At 38.9% G+C, this 16,570-nt stretch overlaps 1 protein-coding gene and 1 pseudogene across 1 annotated transcript in view; both read right to left on the bottom strand.

Annotated features, from left to right (window-relative positions):
• CUNH11orf65 (chromosome unknown C11orf65 homolog) overlaps positions 1-12,046 on the bottom strand; it is an 87,397-nt gene extending 75,351 nt beyond the window's left edge. The window contains 1 exon segment of the mRNA XM_027082392.1: positions 11,965-12,046. Within this exon segment, the coding sequence (XP_026938193.1) occupies positions 11,965-12,045 (81 nt within the window). The 5' untranslated portion in view covers position 12,046.
• LOC113607192 (60S ribosomal protein L7-like 1) lies at positions 8,846-10,407 on the bottom strand (annotated as a pseudogene).
• Positions 12,047-16,570: the final 4,524 nt, after the last annotated feature.

Raw genomic sequence — 16,570 nt, 5'->3', positions numbered from 1 at the left:
TGCTGGAGGGTCTAGTCAGTGCAAAAAAGCAAGAACAAGAAATAACAAGTATAAAGTTTGCAAAGGAAAAATGAAAGTCATCATGCAAAGATGACATGATTATGTGGAAAATCTGAAAGATACTCAGCTATCAAAAACAATGAATTCATGCCATTTGCAGCAACATGGATGGATCTAGAGATTATCAAACTAAGCAAAATAAGTCAGAAAGAGAAAGACCAATACCATATGATATCACTTATATGTGGAATCTAAAATTCAATATAAATCAACATATCTACAAAACAGAAACAGACTCACCTATATAGAGAACAGACTTGTGGTTGCCAAGGGGGAGGTGGGGTAGGGGAGGAAAGGAATGGGAATTTGGGTTTAGCAGAGGCAAAACCTCTGCACAACCAGGGAAGTCCCTGGCTACAGTTTGTACTCAGTAATTAGGCAAAGCCATAGGCTTGGATCTGTTTCTGGGCTTCGTGACTGGCTAGGCTTCCTGGTTGGGCAGAACTGAAGACTATGCTCATAAATCGGGTGGGGCTGCGAATTTGCTTCCTTGCCTAAGTGGGGCCATAAAACAGTTTCTGTAGTCAGTAAAACCTGTTGGTTTGGGACCCATATCAGGTAGAACTGCCAACTGAGCTCCCTGGCCAGATGGGGCCACTGGCTCAGCTCTGCAGATGGGCAGAGCCTGGCTGAGATCTCTGCTCAGGTATTGCTGTAAGCGGTAATGCAAACTGCCAAGATCTGAGCACAGGTTGCTGTCAGCCATGCCCCTCTTTTCTCTGTCTCTATCAAATCCCCAGTGGTCGAGCCCTGCAGATTCCCCCAGTGATCCCCATGAGGCAAGACCTGAGTGCACCTCCCAGGAAACGTCCTGGAACACTGGGGGACCTGGACTTTTGACACCATCTTGATGACAGTACCTTCTACATAAACACTTCTTAAATGGACACAGACAGCACTAACTGTAAAGAACAAATGATAAACTGGATCTTATTAAAATTAAAGACTTATCAAAAACACCTTTAAGAGGGAAGTGAGGTACCCTGGAAGATGATATTTTATATTGCAATAAAGGATTTGTATTCAGGATATTTGAAAAACTCCTCCAAGTGAATATTGACAAGGGAGAGGTGATGGAACTTGGGGATTTGAATACTGCAAGATATGTGAAGAAAAGGATAGGGATATTTATATCCTCATCATATATAATAAGGAGTCAAGTGATCCTTTGTTAGCATGATGGAACAAGAAACAAAAGTCTTTAAAGCAGCAAGGTAAGAAACAGAGGAATTAAAACAATGACATGATACTGAGGGGGGAGATAAGCAGGGTTTTGGAGGATAAGTAAGGTAAATTCTTAATCATCTTTGCAGAAAGTCAACAGATCACTTCTAAAGTTGATAAGTAAAATATAATAAGCATATTATTTAGAAGCATGGAACTAGTGACTAGAAGATCTAAAACAAAAAGTTAGATAAAAGTGGTTGCTTTTAGAGTATGAAGGTGGAAGGTAGTGAGATGGGGTAAAGACTTGCTTTTTAGTGTAAGTTCTTTTACATTATTTTAAAGAAGTACACAAAGTACTTTGATAAAAATATCTTAAATTACAGAAAAAACTGCATTCACATTACTACGACTATGCAAATTATTCAATTACAGGGCCACATAATATGCTAAAACTATGCATCTTTATTTAGAAGTCACCCTCTGGGCCACTTGAAGTAGAATGTATCTAGAATCAAGATCAAATGTACTGAGTGAAGTAAGTCAGAAAGAGAAAAACAAATACCGTATGCTAACACATATATATGGAATCTAAAAAAAAAAAAGGTTCCGATGAACTTAGGGGCAGGACAGGAATAAAGATGCAGACTTAGAGAATGGACTTGAGGACATGGGGAGGGGGAAGGGTAAGCTGGGACGAAGTGAGAGTGGCATTGACATATATACACTACCAAATGTAAAATAGCTAGCTAGTGGGAAGTAACCACATAGCACAGGGAGATCAGCTCCATGCTTTGTGACCACCTAGAGGGGTGGGATGGGGGGGTGGGATAGGGAGGGTGGGAAGGATATGCAAGAGGGAGGGGATATGGGGATATATGTATACGTATAGCTGAATCACTTTGCTATACAGCAGAAACTAACAACATTGTAAAGCAATTATACTCCAATAAAGATATTAAAAAAAAATCAAATTATTCTCTTTACATAGAGGTTAGAAATATATTAATTTGCCTTATATTTGAACCATGACTTTCATGGTTAGTTGTTTTTCGGAGTTTCTAACCTCTTTTTATTTTTTATTTTATCTATTTTTTTGTGGAATCTAAAAAAAAAAAGATACAAATGAATGTAGTTATCAAACAAAAACAGACTCAAAGACATAGAAAACAAACTTATGATTACCAAAGGGGAAGTGGGGGGAGGGATAAATTAAGAGCTTGGGATTAACTGATACACACACTACTCTAGATAAAATAGATAACCAACAAGGACCTACTGTATAGCATAGGGAACTATGCTCAATATCTTGTAATAAACTATAATGGAAAAGGATATATTTATATAACTGAAAAACCAACACAACATCGTAAATCAACTACACTTCAACAAAAAATTTCAAAAAACATCTACCACTTCTGTGCAAAGTTTGAGGGTCCTTAGAGTTTGGTGTGCTGCCTGACAATTTACAAGGGTCTTGAAAATCTGCTAGTTTTTCTTTCTTTTTTTTTTTTTTTTGAGGTACGCGGGCCTCTCACTGTTGTGTCCTCTCCTGTTGCGGAGCACAGGCTCCGGACGCGCAGGCTCAGCGGCCATGGCTCACGGGCCCAGCCGCTCCGCGGCATGTGGGATCTTCCCGGACCAGGGCACGAACCCGTGTGCCCTGCATCGGCAGCCAGACTCTCAACCACTGCGCCACCAGGGAAGCCCGAAAATCTGTTAGTTTTGAGTGAAACCTAAGAAAGAGAAGTCTCTCTGGATGGTCCAGGGCTTCAGTGCAAGTGATAACATTAGTTGGCCCTTTAGGGCTGAGTAAAAACAATGACAAATGGAATTGTGATGGTGGTTCATGATGATCTGTGAAACCTATACTACTGTATGAATCACAGAAGAAACATTCAGGGTTTGGGAGCAATGCTCTATCATCATTGGGTAAGTATTCTGTATGACACACTTTTTATCTTACATCTGGACTCTGCTGGATTCTAGTTATTTAACATGATCTTCCATAAAGTAAGTTTTGTGTTATTCTACCTGGCAAAGTACTCTGGCCAATTGAGATGCTGGCTGAACATCAGTGAACATAGTGAGCGGTAGGTGGGATCAGCTGCAGCAACAAGGAATGTAGTCTCTACACAAACTTTTCTCTTGATTTTTTAATTGTAATAGTTATTTTAATTGATTTATCTCCTCTTTCCCTTATATTTCTACCAATTTTATATTGGTAGTGTTTGTGGTGATAAAGGTAGCATTATTTCAAAGTTTTACAATATTTAAATGGAATACCAACAAAGAACAAAAGGGAATATCAACCCATAAAGTTCAGACATTTTGCCAGATTAAAAAAAAATTTTTAAAGATCTTTATTGGTGTATAATTGTTTCACAACACTGTGTTAGTTTCTGTTGCACAACAAAGCGAATCAGCCACATGCATACACATGTCCCCATATCCACTCCCTCTTGAGCTTCCCTCCCATCCTCCCTATCCCACCCCTCTAGGTCATCGCAAAGCACCAAGCCGATCTCCCTGTGCTATGCTGCTGCTTCCCATGAGCCAACTATTTTACATTTGGTAGTGTGTATATGTGGATGCTACCCTCACTTCGCCCCAGCTTTGCCCTCCCACCCCATGTCCTCAAACCCATTTTCTATGTCTACCTCTTTATTCCTGCCCTGCAACTAGGTTCATGAGTACCATTTTTTTTTTTTTTTAGATTCCATACATATGCGTTAGCATATGGTATTTGTTTTTCTCTTTCTGACTAACTTCACTCTGTATAACAGACACTAGGTCCATCCACCTCACTACAAATAACTCAATTTCATTTCTTTTTATGGCTGAATAATATTCCATTGTATATATGGGTCACATCTTCTTTATCCATTCATCTGTTGATGGACATTTAGGTTGGTTCCATGTCCTGGCTATTGTAAATAGTGCTGCAATGAACATTGTGGTACATGTCTCTTTTTTTTCCCTGCGGTACGCGGGCCTCTCACTGTTGTGGCCTCTCCTGTTGCGGAGCACAGGCTCCGGACGCACAGGACCAGCGGCCATGGCTCACGGGCCCAGCCGCTCCATGACATAAAGGATCTTCCAGGACCGGGGCACGAACCGGTGTCCCCTGCATCGGCAGGTGGACTCTCAACCACTGTGCCACCAGGGAAGTCCACATGTCTCTTTTTGAATTATGGTTTTCTCTGGGTATATGCCCAGTAGTGGGATTGCTGGGTCATATGGTAATTCTATTTTTAGTTTTTTAAGGAACCTCCATACTGTTTTCCATAGTGGTTGTATCAATTTACATTCCCACCAACAGTGCAGGAGGGTTCCCTTTTCACCACACCCTTTCCAGCACTTATTGTTTCTAGATTTTTTGATAATGGCCATTCTGACTGGTGTGAGGTGATACCTCATTGTAGTTTTGGTTTGCATTTCTCTAATAATTAGTGATGTGGAGCATCTTTTCATGTGACTCTTGGCCATCTGTATGTCTTCCTTGGTGAAATGTATATTTAGGTCTTCTGTCCATTTTTACCCTGGATTGTTTGTTTTTTAGATATTGAGTTCCATGAGCTGTTTGTATATTTTGGAGATTAATCCTTTGTCAGTTGCTTCATTTGCAAATATTTTCTCCCATTCTGAGGGCTGTATTTTCATCTTGTTTATGGTTTCCTTTGCTGTGCAAAAGCTTTTAAGTTTCATAGGTTCCATTTGTTTATTTTTGTTTTTATTTCCATTACTCTAGGAGGTGGGTCAAAAAAGATCTTGCTGTAGTTTATGTCAAAGAGTGTTTTTCCTATGTTTTCCTCTAAGAGTGTTATAGTGTCTGGTCTTACATTTAAGCCTTTAATCCATTTGGAGTTTATTTTTGTGTATGGTGTTAGGCAGTGTTCTAATTTCATTCTTTTACATGTAGCTCTCCAGTTTTCCTGGCACCACTTATTGAAGAAGCTGTCTTTTCTCCATTGTATGTTCTTGCCTCCTTTGTCATAGATTAGGTGCCCATATGTGCATGGATTTATCTTTGGGCATTCTATTCTGTACTGTTGATCTATATTTCTGTTTTTGTGCCATTACCATACTGTTTTGATTACTGTAGCTCTGTGGTATAGTTTGAAGTCAGGGAGCCTGATTCCTCCAGCTCCGTTTTGCTTTCTCAAGATTGTTTGGTTTTGCGGGGTCTTTTGTGTTTCCATACGAATTTTAAAATTTTTTGTTCTAATTTTGTGAAGAATGCTGTTGGTAGTTTGATAGGGATTTCATTGAATCTGTAGATTGCTTTGGGTAGCATAGTCATTTTCACAATATTGATTCTTCCAATCCAAGTACATGGTATATTTCTCCATCTGTTTATGTCATCTTTGATTTCTTTCATCAGTGTTTTATAGTTTTCTGAGTATAAGTCTTTTGCCTCCTTAGGCAGGTTTATTCCTAAGTATTTTATTCTTTTTGTTGCAATGGTAAATGGGAGTGTTTCCTTAATTTCTCTTTCTGATTTTTCGTTGTTGGTGTATAGGAATGCCAGAGATTTCTGTGCATTAATTTTGTATCCTGCAAGCTTACCAAATTCAGTGATTAGTTCTAGTAGTTTTCTGGTGACAACTTTAGGATTTTCTACTGTCAATTTCTCCTTTCATGGTTGTTAGCATTTGCCTTATGTATTGAGGTGCTCCTATGTTGGGTGCATAAACATTTATAATTGTTATAGCTTCTACTTGGATTGATCCTTTGATCATTATGTACTGTCTCTCCTTATCTCTTGTAACAGTCTTTATTTTAAAGTCTATTTTATCTGATATGAGTGTTGCTACTCCAGCTTTCTTTGGATTTCCATTTGCATGGAATATCTTTTTCCATTCCTTCACTTTCAGGCTGTATGTGTCCCTAGGTCTGAAGTGGGTCTCTTGTAGACAGCATATATGTGGATCTTGCTCTTGTATCCATTCAGCCAGTCTGTGTCTTTTGGTTGGAGCATTTAATCCATTTACATTCAAGGTTATTATCGATATGTGTGTTCCTATTACCATTTTCTTAATTGTTTTGGGTTTGTTTTTGTGGGTCTTTTTCTTCTCTTGCATTTCCCACTTAGAGAAGTTCCTTTAGCATTTGTTGTAAAGTTATTTGGTGGTGCTGAATTCTCTTAGCTTTTGCTTGTCTGAAAAGCTTTTGACTTCTCCATTGAATCTGAATGAGATCCTGCTGGGTAGAGTAATCCTGGTTGTAGGTTTTTCTCTTTCATCACTTTAAGTATATCCTGCCACTCTCTCTGGCCTGCAGAGTTTCCACTGAAAAATCAGCTGATAACCTTATGGGGATTCTTTTGTATTTTATTTTTTGTTTTTCCCTTGCTGATTTTAATATATTTTCTTTGAATTTATTTTTTCTTAGTTTGATTAACATGTGCCTTGGTGTGTTTTTCCTAGGATTTATCTTGTATGGGACTGTCTGTGCTTCCTGGACTTGGGTGACTATTTCCTTCCCATGTTAGGGTAGTTTTCAACTATAATCTCTTCAAATATTTTCTCAGACCCTTTCTTTTTCTCTTCTTCTTCTGGGACCCCTATAATTCGAATGTTGGTGTGTTTATTGTTGTCCCAGAGGTCTCTGAGACTGTCTTCAATTCTTTTCATTCTTTTTTCTTTATTCTGTTCCTTGGCAGTTATTTCCACTATTTTGTCTTCCAGCTCACTTATTCATTTTTCTGCCTCCGTTATTCTGTTATTGATCTTTCTAGTGTATTTTTCAGTTCAGTTATTGTGTTGTTCATCTCTGTTTGTTTGTTCTTTAGTTCTTGTAGATCTTTGTTAAACATTTCTTGTATTTTCTCAATCTGTGCCTCCATTCTATTTCTGAGATTCTGGATCATCTTTACTATCATTACACTGAATTCTTTTTCAGGTAGATTGCCTATTTCCTCTTCATTTATTTGGTCTTGTAGGTTTTTACCTTGCTCCTTCATCTGTGACATATTTTTTTGCCATCTCTCTCTCTCTTTTTTTTTTTTTAAATGAGTGGGATTGCATTCCTGTCTTACTAGTTGTTTGGCTGAGGTTTCCAACACTGGAGTTTGTAGGCTATTGTGTAGAGCTGGGTCTTGGTGCTGAGATGAGGAGCTCTGTGAGACCTCACTCCAGTGAATATTCTCTGGAGTCTGAGGTTCTCTGTTAGTCCAGTGGTTCAGACTTGGAACTCCCACCATAGGAGATTTGGCCCAGCTCCAGGCTCATGAACCAAGATCCTGCAAGCCACCTGGGGTGGCAAAAAAAAAAAAAAAAAAAAGCAACAACAAGGTAAAAAATAAAATTAGACTAGGAAACTAACAGATATGTTAGGAAGAATATAAAAATAAAAATATAGATGAATCAGAAACCAGAAGGTACATTAGTACCACAATAATAAAAAAGAGGAGGGAAAAGGGAGAGGGGGCGAAGGCCTTGGCTGTGGAGCAGGGGGCTTAAGCAAGTGCAAGTTTTGGGTGGTGGGTGGGGCCAATGTTCAGGACCTACAGGACTGGAAAAGGCCCTGGGGGCTGTGGGGAGTGGGGCTTAGGTTCAAGGAACAGAAGGGGTCCAGGCACGGCAGGGGACCTCACCTGGGAGCCCAGCAGGCTTCCTGGGCTTGAGTGGGCCAGGCAATCGCTCTCTGGTCCTCTCCTGCTCTTCTCAGAGAGTCCCTCCTGCCTGCCTCTCCTGATCTTCCCAGCTTCTGGGGTGCTGATCCCGTCTGGACTCCACTTCTCCTCACCCCTTCAGTCCCCCTATGTCCTACTGGTTCACTTTGGGGTTCCTCCCATCTCCTTGGGTGTCAGAGTCTCCCACCAGTAGCTGGCAGTCACCCCAGTTGTGGGGAGATGTTAACTCCACATCTTCCCACACCACCATCTTGACTCCACCTCCCTCTAATGTCTTTTTAAATCCAGCTTCTCAGTCATACCTTCTATTGCGTGGTGTACTATTTAGTCTCCAGATACAACCTTCCTAGAGCCATTCAACATAATGATCTAAGCTAAATTGATTACCATTTTTATTTCCTTCAGATTCTGTTATTTCTTTTTCTTTTCTTTCTGTTTCTACATCATTGGTTTTCCTTAAATGTCAGGTGATTGTCCATTAGTAGTGACAAATGAAGGTCTGTGTCAATTTTTCTAGGGAGCTAGTGTAAGTATCCTGTGCTTTTGTGTAAGTCTCTGGTTTTCCACTGTTCACACTCATGAATGGGAAGATTGCCTTGGGCCTTTGTGAAGTGGGTTAATGAACAGACTTTCTTAGAGGAAGTATGGTCAGGTAGCCAGCAATAACACAAGGCATCTCTCAAATACTAAAATTAAGAGGGTTTTACTGTGGAGTACCAAATCCATGCTAGAACTAGCTTTCCCAGATGGTTCACGTAAATTTTTTAAAGAGATAATCCTTCAGGGTTTGTTTCTTTTTGGTGGGGGGGATGCTGTGCTACTGCACAGCATATGAGATCTTATTTCTCTGACCAGGGATTGAACCTGCACCCCCTGCATTGGAAGCGCAGAGTCTTAACCACTGGGCTGCCAGGGAAGTCCCTTGTTTTTTTTTTTAATTTTTACTTATGTTGTGTTATAGTTGATTTACAATGTTGTGTTAGTTTCAGGTGTACAGCAAAGTGGATCAGTTATACATATATCCATTCTTTTTCAGCTTCTGATTTGGGTTTTAAGAAGAGGACTAATCATCAGGGAAACCAGAAAATTCCATCTTGAAGCCCAGCAGAAATAAATGGTGGGCATTTCCCTGAGTCATAAATGGCACAGGGGCTCAGCAATCTACCACCATGTTCTTAACAGGAAACACTCCATTTGGCTGGGGAAAGGGTCCATCTGTCTCACAGATCCAAGAGTAGGTTAAAATTCTGAGCTAGAGAAAAGAACTAAGCCAATTGCAGGCAAGGATAAGGAAGTTACCAGATACACCTAGGGACAGCCACGTCTGAGAGCTTGCCAAGCTGTCACTGAAGTTAGAACATGGACTCACAGCAGAGAGCATTATTTTTGTGTGCTTCTTTCCAATTGTATTTCAAGTTCTTTCCAAAACAAGGCCCTGGGCTCGGTTCACTGCTGTCCTGTATTCATGCTTGGGTATTCATTCACCAACATTAAACCCCAGGATAGAAGATGTGATAAAACAGGACTCCTTTCTCCATGGAGTGAATCTTTGCTGGTTTCAGTGGTGGATGGTGGTCATCACAGAAGACACACAGGAAATTTTCCTTGGAACTGAGGTGGGATGAAAACTGCCTGCTGTGAACATCATCATCTTTTTTCCTGACCTTTTACCTCCAGTTTCTGAAGATAAAGCAGAAAATAATCTTCCTTGAAAATAATGGGTAACAATTCCATAAAACAAAAACACATGCTTCCAATGCACTGTGCTTTCAGATATTCTGGGTTTAGTTCAGCTGCCAGATGAGTCGATTGATGCATTCACCTTGATAACCAGGTGAGCCCACTTCCTTGAGGAAGCCCCCTCTATTCTTGGTAGCACAATAGGCTACTTAGAGTTGCAAAGGGCACAAGAACCCTGAGATCACCTGAAAATCCTTCCCTGGGAAGGCAACTCCATGAATGAGGTCTTCCAAGCAAACGACACCAAACTTCCCCAGGTGCTCCCCAATCACTGTGTTGTCTGTCAGTGTGACGATTTTATTCTTCACCTTGGCTTGTCCACATTTAAAGATGAGTTCCTGAACAGACTTCAGATTTGCAAATCCCCAGGTCACATAAGTTTCCACTATATGAAGTGCTTTTATGGTTTAAGGGGTTACTTTCATAAAGACATCACTGAAAATCTTATTCAGGCCAAGTCTTGCAATGGTCCTCTGCACCAGTAAACTCACCCCATTAATCATTTGGATGTGTACAACAAAGACTAAGGAGTGTTTATCTGGCACTTCCAAGCCACGAGGTTTCACTTCTTGTCTGAGTCGCACCCTGTCACGTAGTTGCCACCAGGACTCATGTAGGAACCATTCTAGTTGCTTAAACTTGAGTTTTTCTCCTTTCCTCTGCTCCTTCCTTTGCAAAAGCACCTGCTTTGCCTGGGTGGCTTCGAGGGTCTGATAAGCCTTCCTCTTTTTCAGGAGATTTTCTGGAACCAAAGGGATCTTTTTTATTGGCTCTACCTCTGCCATCTTTCCAAAGCTGTGGGCTACTCTGGGTTTGTTTCTCTTATATGCACAATGGTAAATATCCATCTACCAGTAGATTTTTGACTAATGATAAATAACCACCTGCCTATAGCTTTGGGTCTTGAAGTGACAGTGGAGACAACTGGCACAGCTGTTCCATGTACAGACCTTCAATTAACCCTATTGTCTATAGTCATTCTCCTTTTAGCCTTTTTAAATTGCTAAATCCTAATTGACGTCCTTTCTAGGGTTCCAATGACAAACGAGCTATCTCATTAGTGCCCCTTTAAGGTATGTATAGGCAAGTCTTCTACATAGATATGTCCAACAGGATACTACCATTTATTTTTGGTATGAGATAAAATTTCCTATTTGCTCATGAACTCCCTTCTCTCTGTTATGGGTTAACTTTCTATACATTGTCACTTCAGTTGGGTTCTAGAAGGATAGAAAGTGAAAATGTGTGTTCAGTCTACCATCTTGTTAAAATACACACACACACATTTGTTTATGTACATGGCTTCTCTACTGAAGCTCCTTAAACACAAGGATGTATTGTAAAATGCCTAGCACAGTGTCAGGAACATAACAGGTGTTCAAAGGTATGTGGCTGATTGGATTTGAATGTGGGAGAGAAGAATTACAAATGACAGAAAAGCTTAAGCCTAGATGACAAGTATGCTGTTAGAGACCAACAAAGGAATAGTAGATTTTAAAGGAAATTCTTTTTTTTTTAGTGTTGGAAATCAATAGTTGTGCCCCAGCATAGGCAAATAATGGAAATTATTTTTCAAGACATCATTAACTGATATAAAGGTACTTTTGTGTGCTAGAAAGAGAGCCATACCACTTCACACACAGAGTGTTGATGCTATCCTAGAGAAAAGAGAGAAGTCATTTCACCTCTTGGCTCTCACCTAACCCAGTAAATCAAATTGGAATATTTCTTATTGGATAAGGAGACTAATTCTACTCAGACTAGAGCATGGTGAAAAACTACTACATTAATCCAGATATACTTTACGTCCTCAAGAGTAGGTACTGAATAAATATTAAATGAGTGAATGTATCCCTAACACTTGCTCACAAACCTGATTCCAGAGTCAAGATATAAAATGTTTAGAGGTGAAAGCCAAATAAGCCAATTAGTGATACTTTTGCTCATAGTAGCCATTATCAAAGTGCCTGGCCCAGATCAGAAACTCAATAAATATTAGTGAGGTTAATAAGATAATTAATTAATGCTAATTTTTTAAAACTTAAAAAAAGTCTACTTATAAAGCAAAGGGTGGTATACAACTCTTTAATATACTAAAAGCTGTTGAATTGTATACTTTATTATTTTTTAAAGTCTTTATTGAATTTGTTACAATATTGCTTCTGTTCCATGTTTTGGTTTTTTGGCCACAAGGCACGTGGGATCTTAGTTCCCCAACCAGGGATCAAACCCACACCCCCTGCATTGGAAGGCAAAGTCTTAACCACTGGACCACCAAGGAAGTCCCTGAATTGTATACTTTAAACAGGTGAACTATATCAATTACATCTCAATAAAGCTGCAAAAAACCGAAATAAACTCACAAGGAAACTTTTCCAGGCCTTCTGAATGACTCTGGCAGCTCTATCTCTCTTTGTAAATTCTGATTCCTGTTTCCAAGCCATGCAAAAGTCCTAAAAGAGAATAAGCAAAGGAGTATATTTTAAATTAATTTACATACTCCATTATGAAACTGTCACTAGAACTCAATGAAAATCAAATAGAAATTATAAAGGAAATAATGAAAATGATATTTGATATCAAAATAACTATAATAAAAATTAAAATTGACATCTATAATTGATAGCCTAATATGTTCCAATTTGTCTCTTTTTTATTGAAGTATAGTTGATTTACAATATTATATTATTTTCATTATTTTTAAAGATTATACTCCATTTAATGTTATTACAAAACAATGACTATATTTCCCTGTGCTGTACAATATCCTTGTTGCTTATCTATTTTATTCATAGTAGTTTGTATCTCTTAATCCCTTATTCCTATCTTGTCCCTCCCCTTTTCCCACTCTCCACTGGTAACCACTAGCTTGTTCTCTATATCTGTAGGACTGTTTCTGTTTTATTATATACATTCATTTGTTTTAGCTTTTAGATACTCTATGATAACATAGAGTATTTGTCTTTGTCTGACTTTTTCACTAAGCATAATACTCTCTAGGTCCATTCACATTGTTGCAAATGGCAGAATTTCATTCTTTTTTACAGCTAAGTAATATTCCATTGTATATATACATACCGCATCTTCTTTATCCATTCATCTGTTGATGGATACTTAGATTGCTTCAATATCTTGGCAATTGTACATAATGCTGCTATAAACATTGGGGTTAATATATCTTTTTGATTTGTGTTTTCATTTTCTTTGGATATATACCCAGCAGTGGAATTGCTGGATCATATAATAGTTCTATTTTTAGTTTTTTGAGGAAGCTCCATACTGTTTTCCACATTTGCTGCACGAATTTACACTCCCACCAACAGTGTATGAGGGTTCCCTTTTCTCCACATCCTTGTCAATGTTTGTTACTTGTAGACTTTTTGATGATATTCTGACAGATGTGAGGTAATATCTCATAATTTTGATTTGTATTTCTCTAATGACTAGCAATGCTGAACATCTTTCCATGTGCCAGTTAGCCACCTGTATGTCTTCTTTGGAAAAATGTCTATTCGGGTCTTCTGCCCATTTTTAAATTGGATTTTTTTTTTGATATTGAGCTGTATGTGCTGATTACATATTTTGATTATTACCCCTATTCTTCATACCATTTGCAAATATTTTCTCCCATTCTGTAGCTTGTCTTTCTGTTTTGTTGATGGTTTCTTTTGTTGTGTGAAAGCTTTTAAGTTTAAGTAGGTCCCAGTTGGGGTGTTTTTTGCTTTTATTTCTTTTGCCTTAGGAGAATGATCCAAGAAAATATTGTTATGATTTTATCTAAGTGTGTTCTGCAAATCTTCTCTTCTAGGAGTTTTATGGTTTCAGGTTTTACATTTAGGTCTTTAAACCACTTTGAGTTTTTGTATATGGTGTGAAGGAATGTTCTAATGTCATTGTTTTATATGTGGCTGTCCATTTTTCCCAAAACCACCTGCTGAAGAGACTGTCTTTTCTTCATGTATATTCTTGCCTCCTTTGTTGTAAATTAATTGACTGTAGGTGTGTGGGTTTATTTCTGGACTCTCTATTCTCTTCCATTGGTCCATATGTCTGTTTTTGTGCCAATACCATGCTGTTTTGATTACTGTATAGGATTATCTGAAGTCTGGAAGTGTTATGCCTCCAGCTTTCTTCTTTTTTCTCAGGATTGCTTTGGGAATTCAGGGAGTTTTGTGGTTCCATATAAATTTTATTTTATTTTAACTTTTTATTTTATATTGGAGTATAGTTTGTTAACAATGTTGTGTTAGTTCCAGGTGTACAGCAAAGTGATTCAGTTATACGTATACATGTATCTATTCTTTCTAAAAAATTCTTTTCCCATTTAGGTAGTTACATAATATTGAGCAGAGTTCCCTGTGCTGTACAGTAGGTCCCGGTTGGTTATCCATTTATTTTTTAAAAATTTATTTGGCTGAGTTGAGTCTTTGTTACTGTGCACAGGCTTTCTCTAGTTGTGGAAAGCGGGGGCTACTCTTCTTTGCGGTGCACGGGCTTCACGTTGCAGTGGCTTCTCTTGTTGCGGAGCATGGGCTCTAGGCGTGAGGGCTTCAGTAGTTGTGGCTTGCGGGCTCTAGAACATAGGCTCAGTAGTTGTGGTGCATGGGCTTAGTTGCTTTGCTGCATGTGGGATCTTCCTGGACCAGGGCTCAAACCCGTGTCCCCAGTCTGCATTGGCAGGCAGATTCTTAACTACTGCACCACCAGGGAAGCCCGGTTATCCATTTTAACAATCAATCAATCCCAAACTCCCTAACTATCCCTCCCACCACCCCCCTCTGGTAACCATAAGTTCCTTCTCTAACTCTGAGAGTCTGTTTCTGTTTTGTAAATAAGTTCATTTGTATCATTTTTTTTAGATTCCACATATAAGCGATATCATACGATATTTGTCTTTGTCTGACCTACTTCACTCATTATGACAATCTCTAGGTTCATCCATGTTGCTGCAAATGGCATTATTTCATTCTTTTTAACGGCTGAGTAATATTCCATTGTATACATGTGTCACATCTTCTTTATTCATTCATCTGTTGATGGACATTTAGGTTGCTTCCATGTCTTGGCTATTATAAACAGTGCTGCAATGAACACTGGGGTGCATGTATCCTTTTGGACCATGTTCTTCTCCAGATATATGCCCAGGAGTGGGATTGCAGGATCATATGATAACTCCATTTTTAGTTTTTTATGGAACCTCCATACTGTTCTCCACAGTGGCTATACCAATTTACATTCCCACCAGCAGGGCTCCCTCTCTCCAGCGCTCTCCAGCATTTATTGTTTCTGGGTTTTTTGACACTAGCAATTCTGACTGGTGTGGGGTGATTTCTCATTGCAGTTTTTTTTTTTTTTTTTTTTTTTTTTGTGGTACGCGGGCCTCTCACCGCTGTGGCCTCTCCCGTTGCGGAGCACAGGCTCCGGACGCGCAGGCCCAGAGGCCATGGCTCACGGGCCCAGCTGCTCTGCGGCATGTGGGATCTTCCCGAACCGGGTCACGAACCCACATCTCCTGCATCGGCAGGCGGACTACCAACCACTGCGCCACCAGGGAAGCCCCTCATTGCAGTTTTGATTTGCATTTGTTTAAATTATCAATGCTGAACATCTTTTCATGTGCCTCTTGGCCATCTGTATGTCTTCTTTGGAGAAATGTCTATTTAGGTCTTCTGCTCATTTTTTGATTGGGTTGTTTGTTTTTATATTAAGCTGCATGAGCTGTTTGTAAATTTTGGAGACTAACCTGTTGTAGGTCACGTTGTTTGCAAATATTTTCTCCCATTCTGCAGGTTGTCTTTTCATCTTGTTTATGGTTTCCTTTGCTGTGAAAAAGCTTTTGAGTTTAATTAGGTCCCATTTGTTTATTATTGTTTTTATTTCCATTACTCTGGAAGATGGATGGAAAAAGATATTGCTGCAATTTATTCAGAGAGTGTTCTGCCTATGTTTTCCTCTAAGAGTTTTATATTGTCCTGTCTTACACTTAGGTCTTTAATCCATTTGGAGTTTATTTTTGTGTATGGTGTTAGAGAGTGTTCTAATTTCATTTTTTTACTTGTAGCTGTCCAGTTTTGCCAGCACCATTTACTGAGACTGTCTTTCCTCCATTGCTTCATCTTACCTCCTTTGCTGTAGATTAATTGACCATAGGTGTGCGGGTTTCTTTCTGGGCTTTCTATCCTCTTCCATTGATCTATATTTTTATTTTTGTGCCAGTACCATACTGTTTTGATGACTATAACTTTGTAGTATGGTCTGAAGTCAGGGAGCCTGATTCCTCCAGCTCCATTTTTCTTTCTCAAGATTACTTTGGCTATTCAGGGTCTTTTGTGTCTCCATACAAATTTTAAGTTTTTTGCTCTAGTTCTGTGAAAAATGCCATTGGTAACTTGATTGGGATTTCATTGAATCTGTAGATTGCATTGGGTAGTACAGTTATTTTGACAGTATTGATTCTTCCAATCCAAGAACATGATATATCTTTCAATCTGCTTGTGTAGTCTTCGTTTTCTTTCATCAGCACCTTATAGTTTTCAGAGTACAGGGTTTTGTCTCCTTAGAGACATCTAGAGACTGTCATACAGAGTGAAGTAAGTCAGAAAGAGAAAAACATATATCATATATTAATGCATATATGTGGAACCTAGAAAATGGTACAGATGAACCGGTTTGCAGAGCAGAAATTGAGAGACAGAAGTAGAGAACAAACGTATGGACACCAAGGGGGGAAGCAGTGGGAGGTGGGGGTTGTGGTGTGATGAATTGGGAGATTGGGATTGACATGTATACACTGATGTGTATAAAATGGATGACTAATAAGAAAATAAATAAATAAATAAATAAACATTTTTAAAAAATAAAAAAATAAAAGCTCCTGTTGACAGCTAAAAAAAAAAAATCACAGTTTCAATTTCAGTACTTGTGATTGGTCTGTTCATATTTTCTATTTCTTCTTGATTCAGTCTTGGG

This window comes from Aethalodelphis obliquidens, unplaced genomic scaffold (genome assembly GCF_003676395.1).
Source record: "Aethalodelphis obliquidens isolate GAN/ISIS:26980383/991018 unplaced genomic scaffold, ASM367639v1 scaffold46, whole genome shotgun sequence".
NCBI lineage: Eukaryota > Metazoa > Chordata > Mammalia > Artiodactyla > Delphinidae > Aethalodelphis > Aethalodelphis obliquidens.
This window is presented reverse-complemented; position numbering and strand designations above follow the sequence as displayed.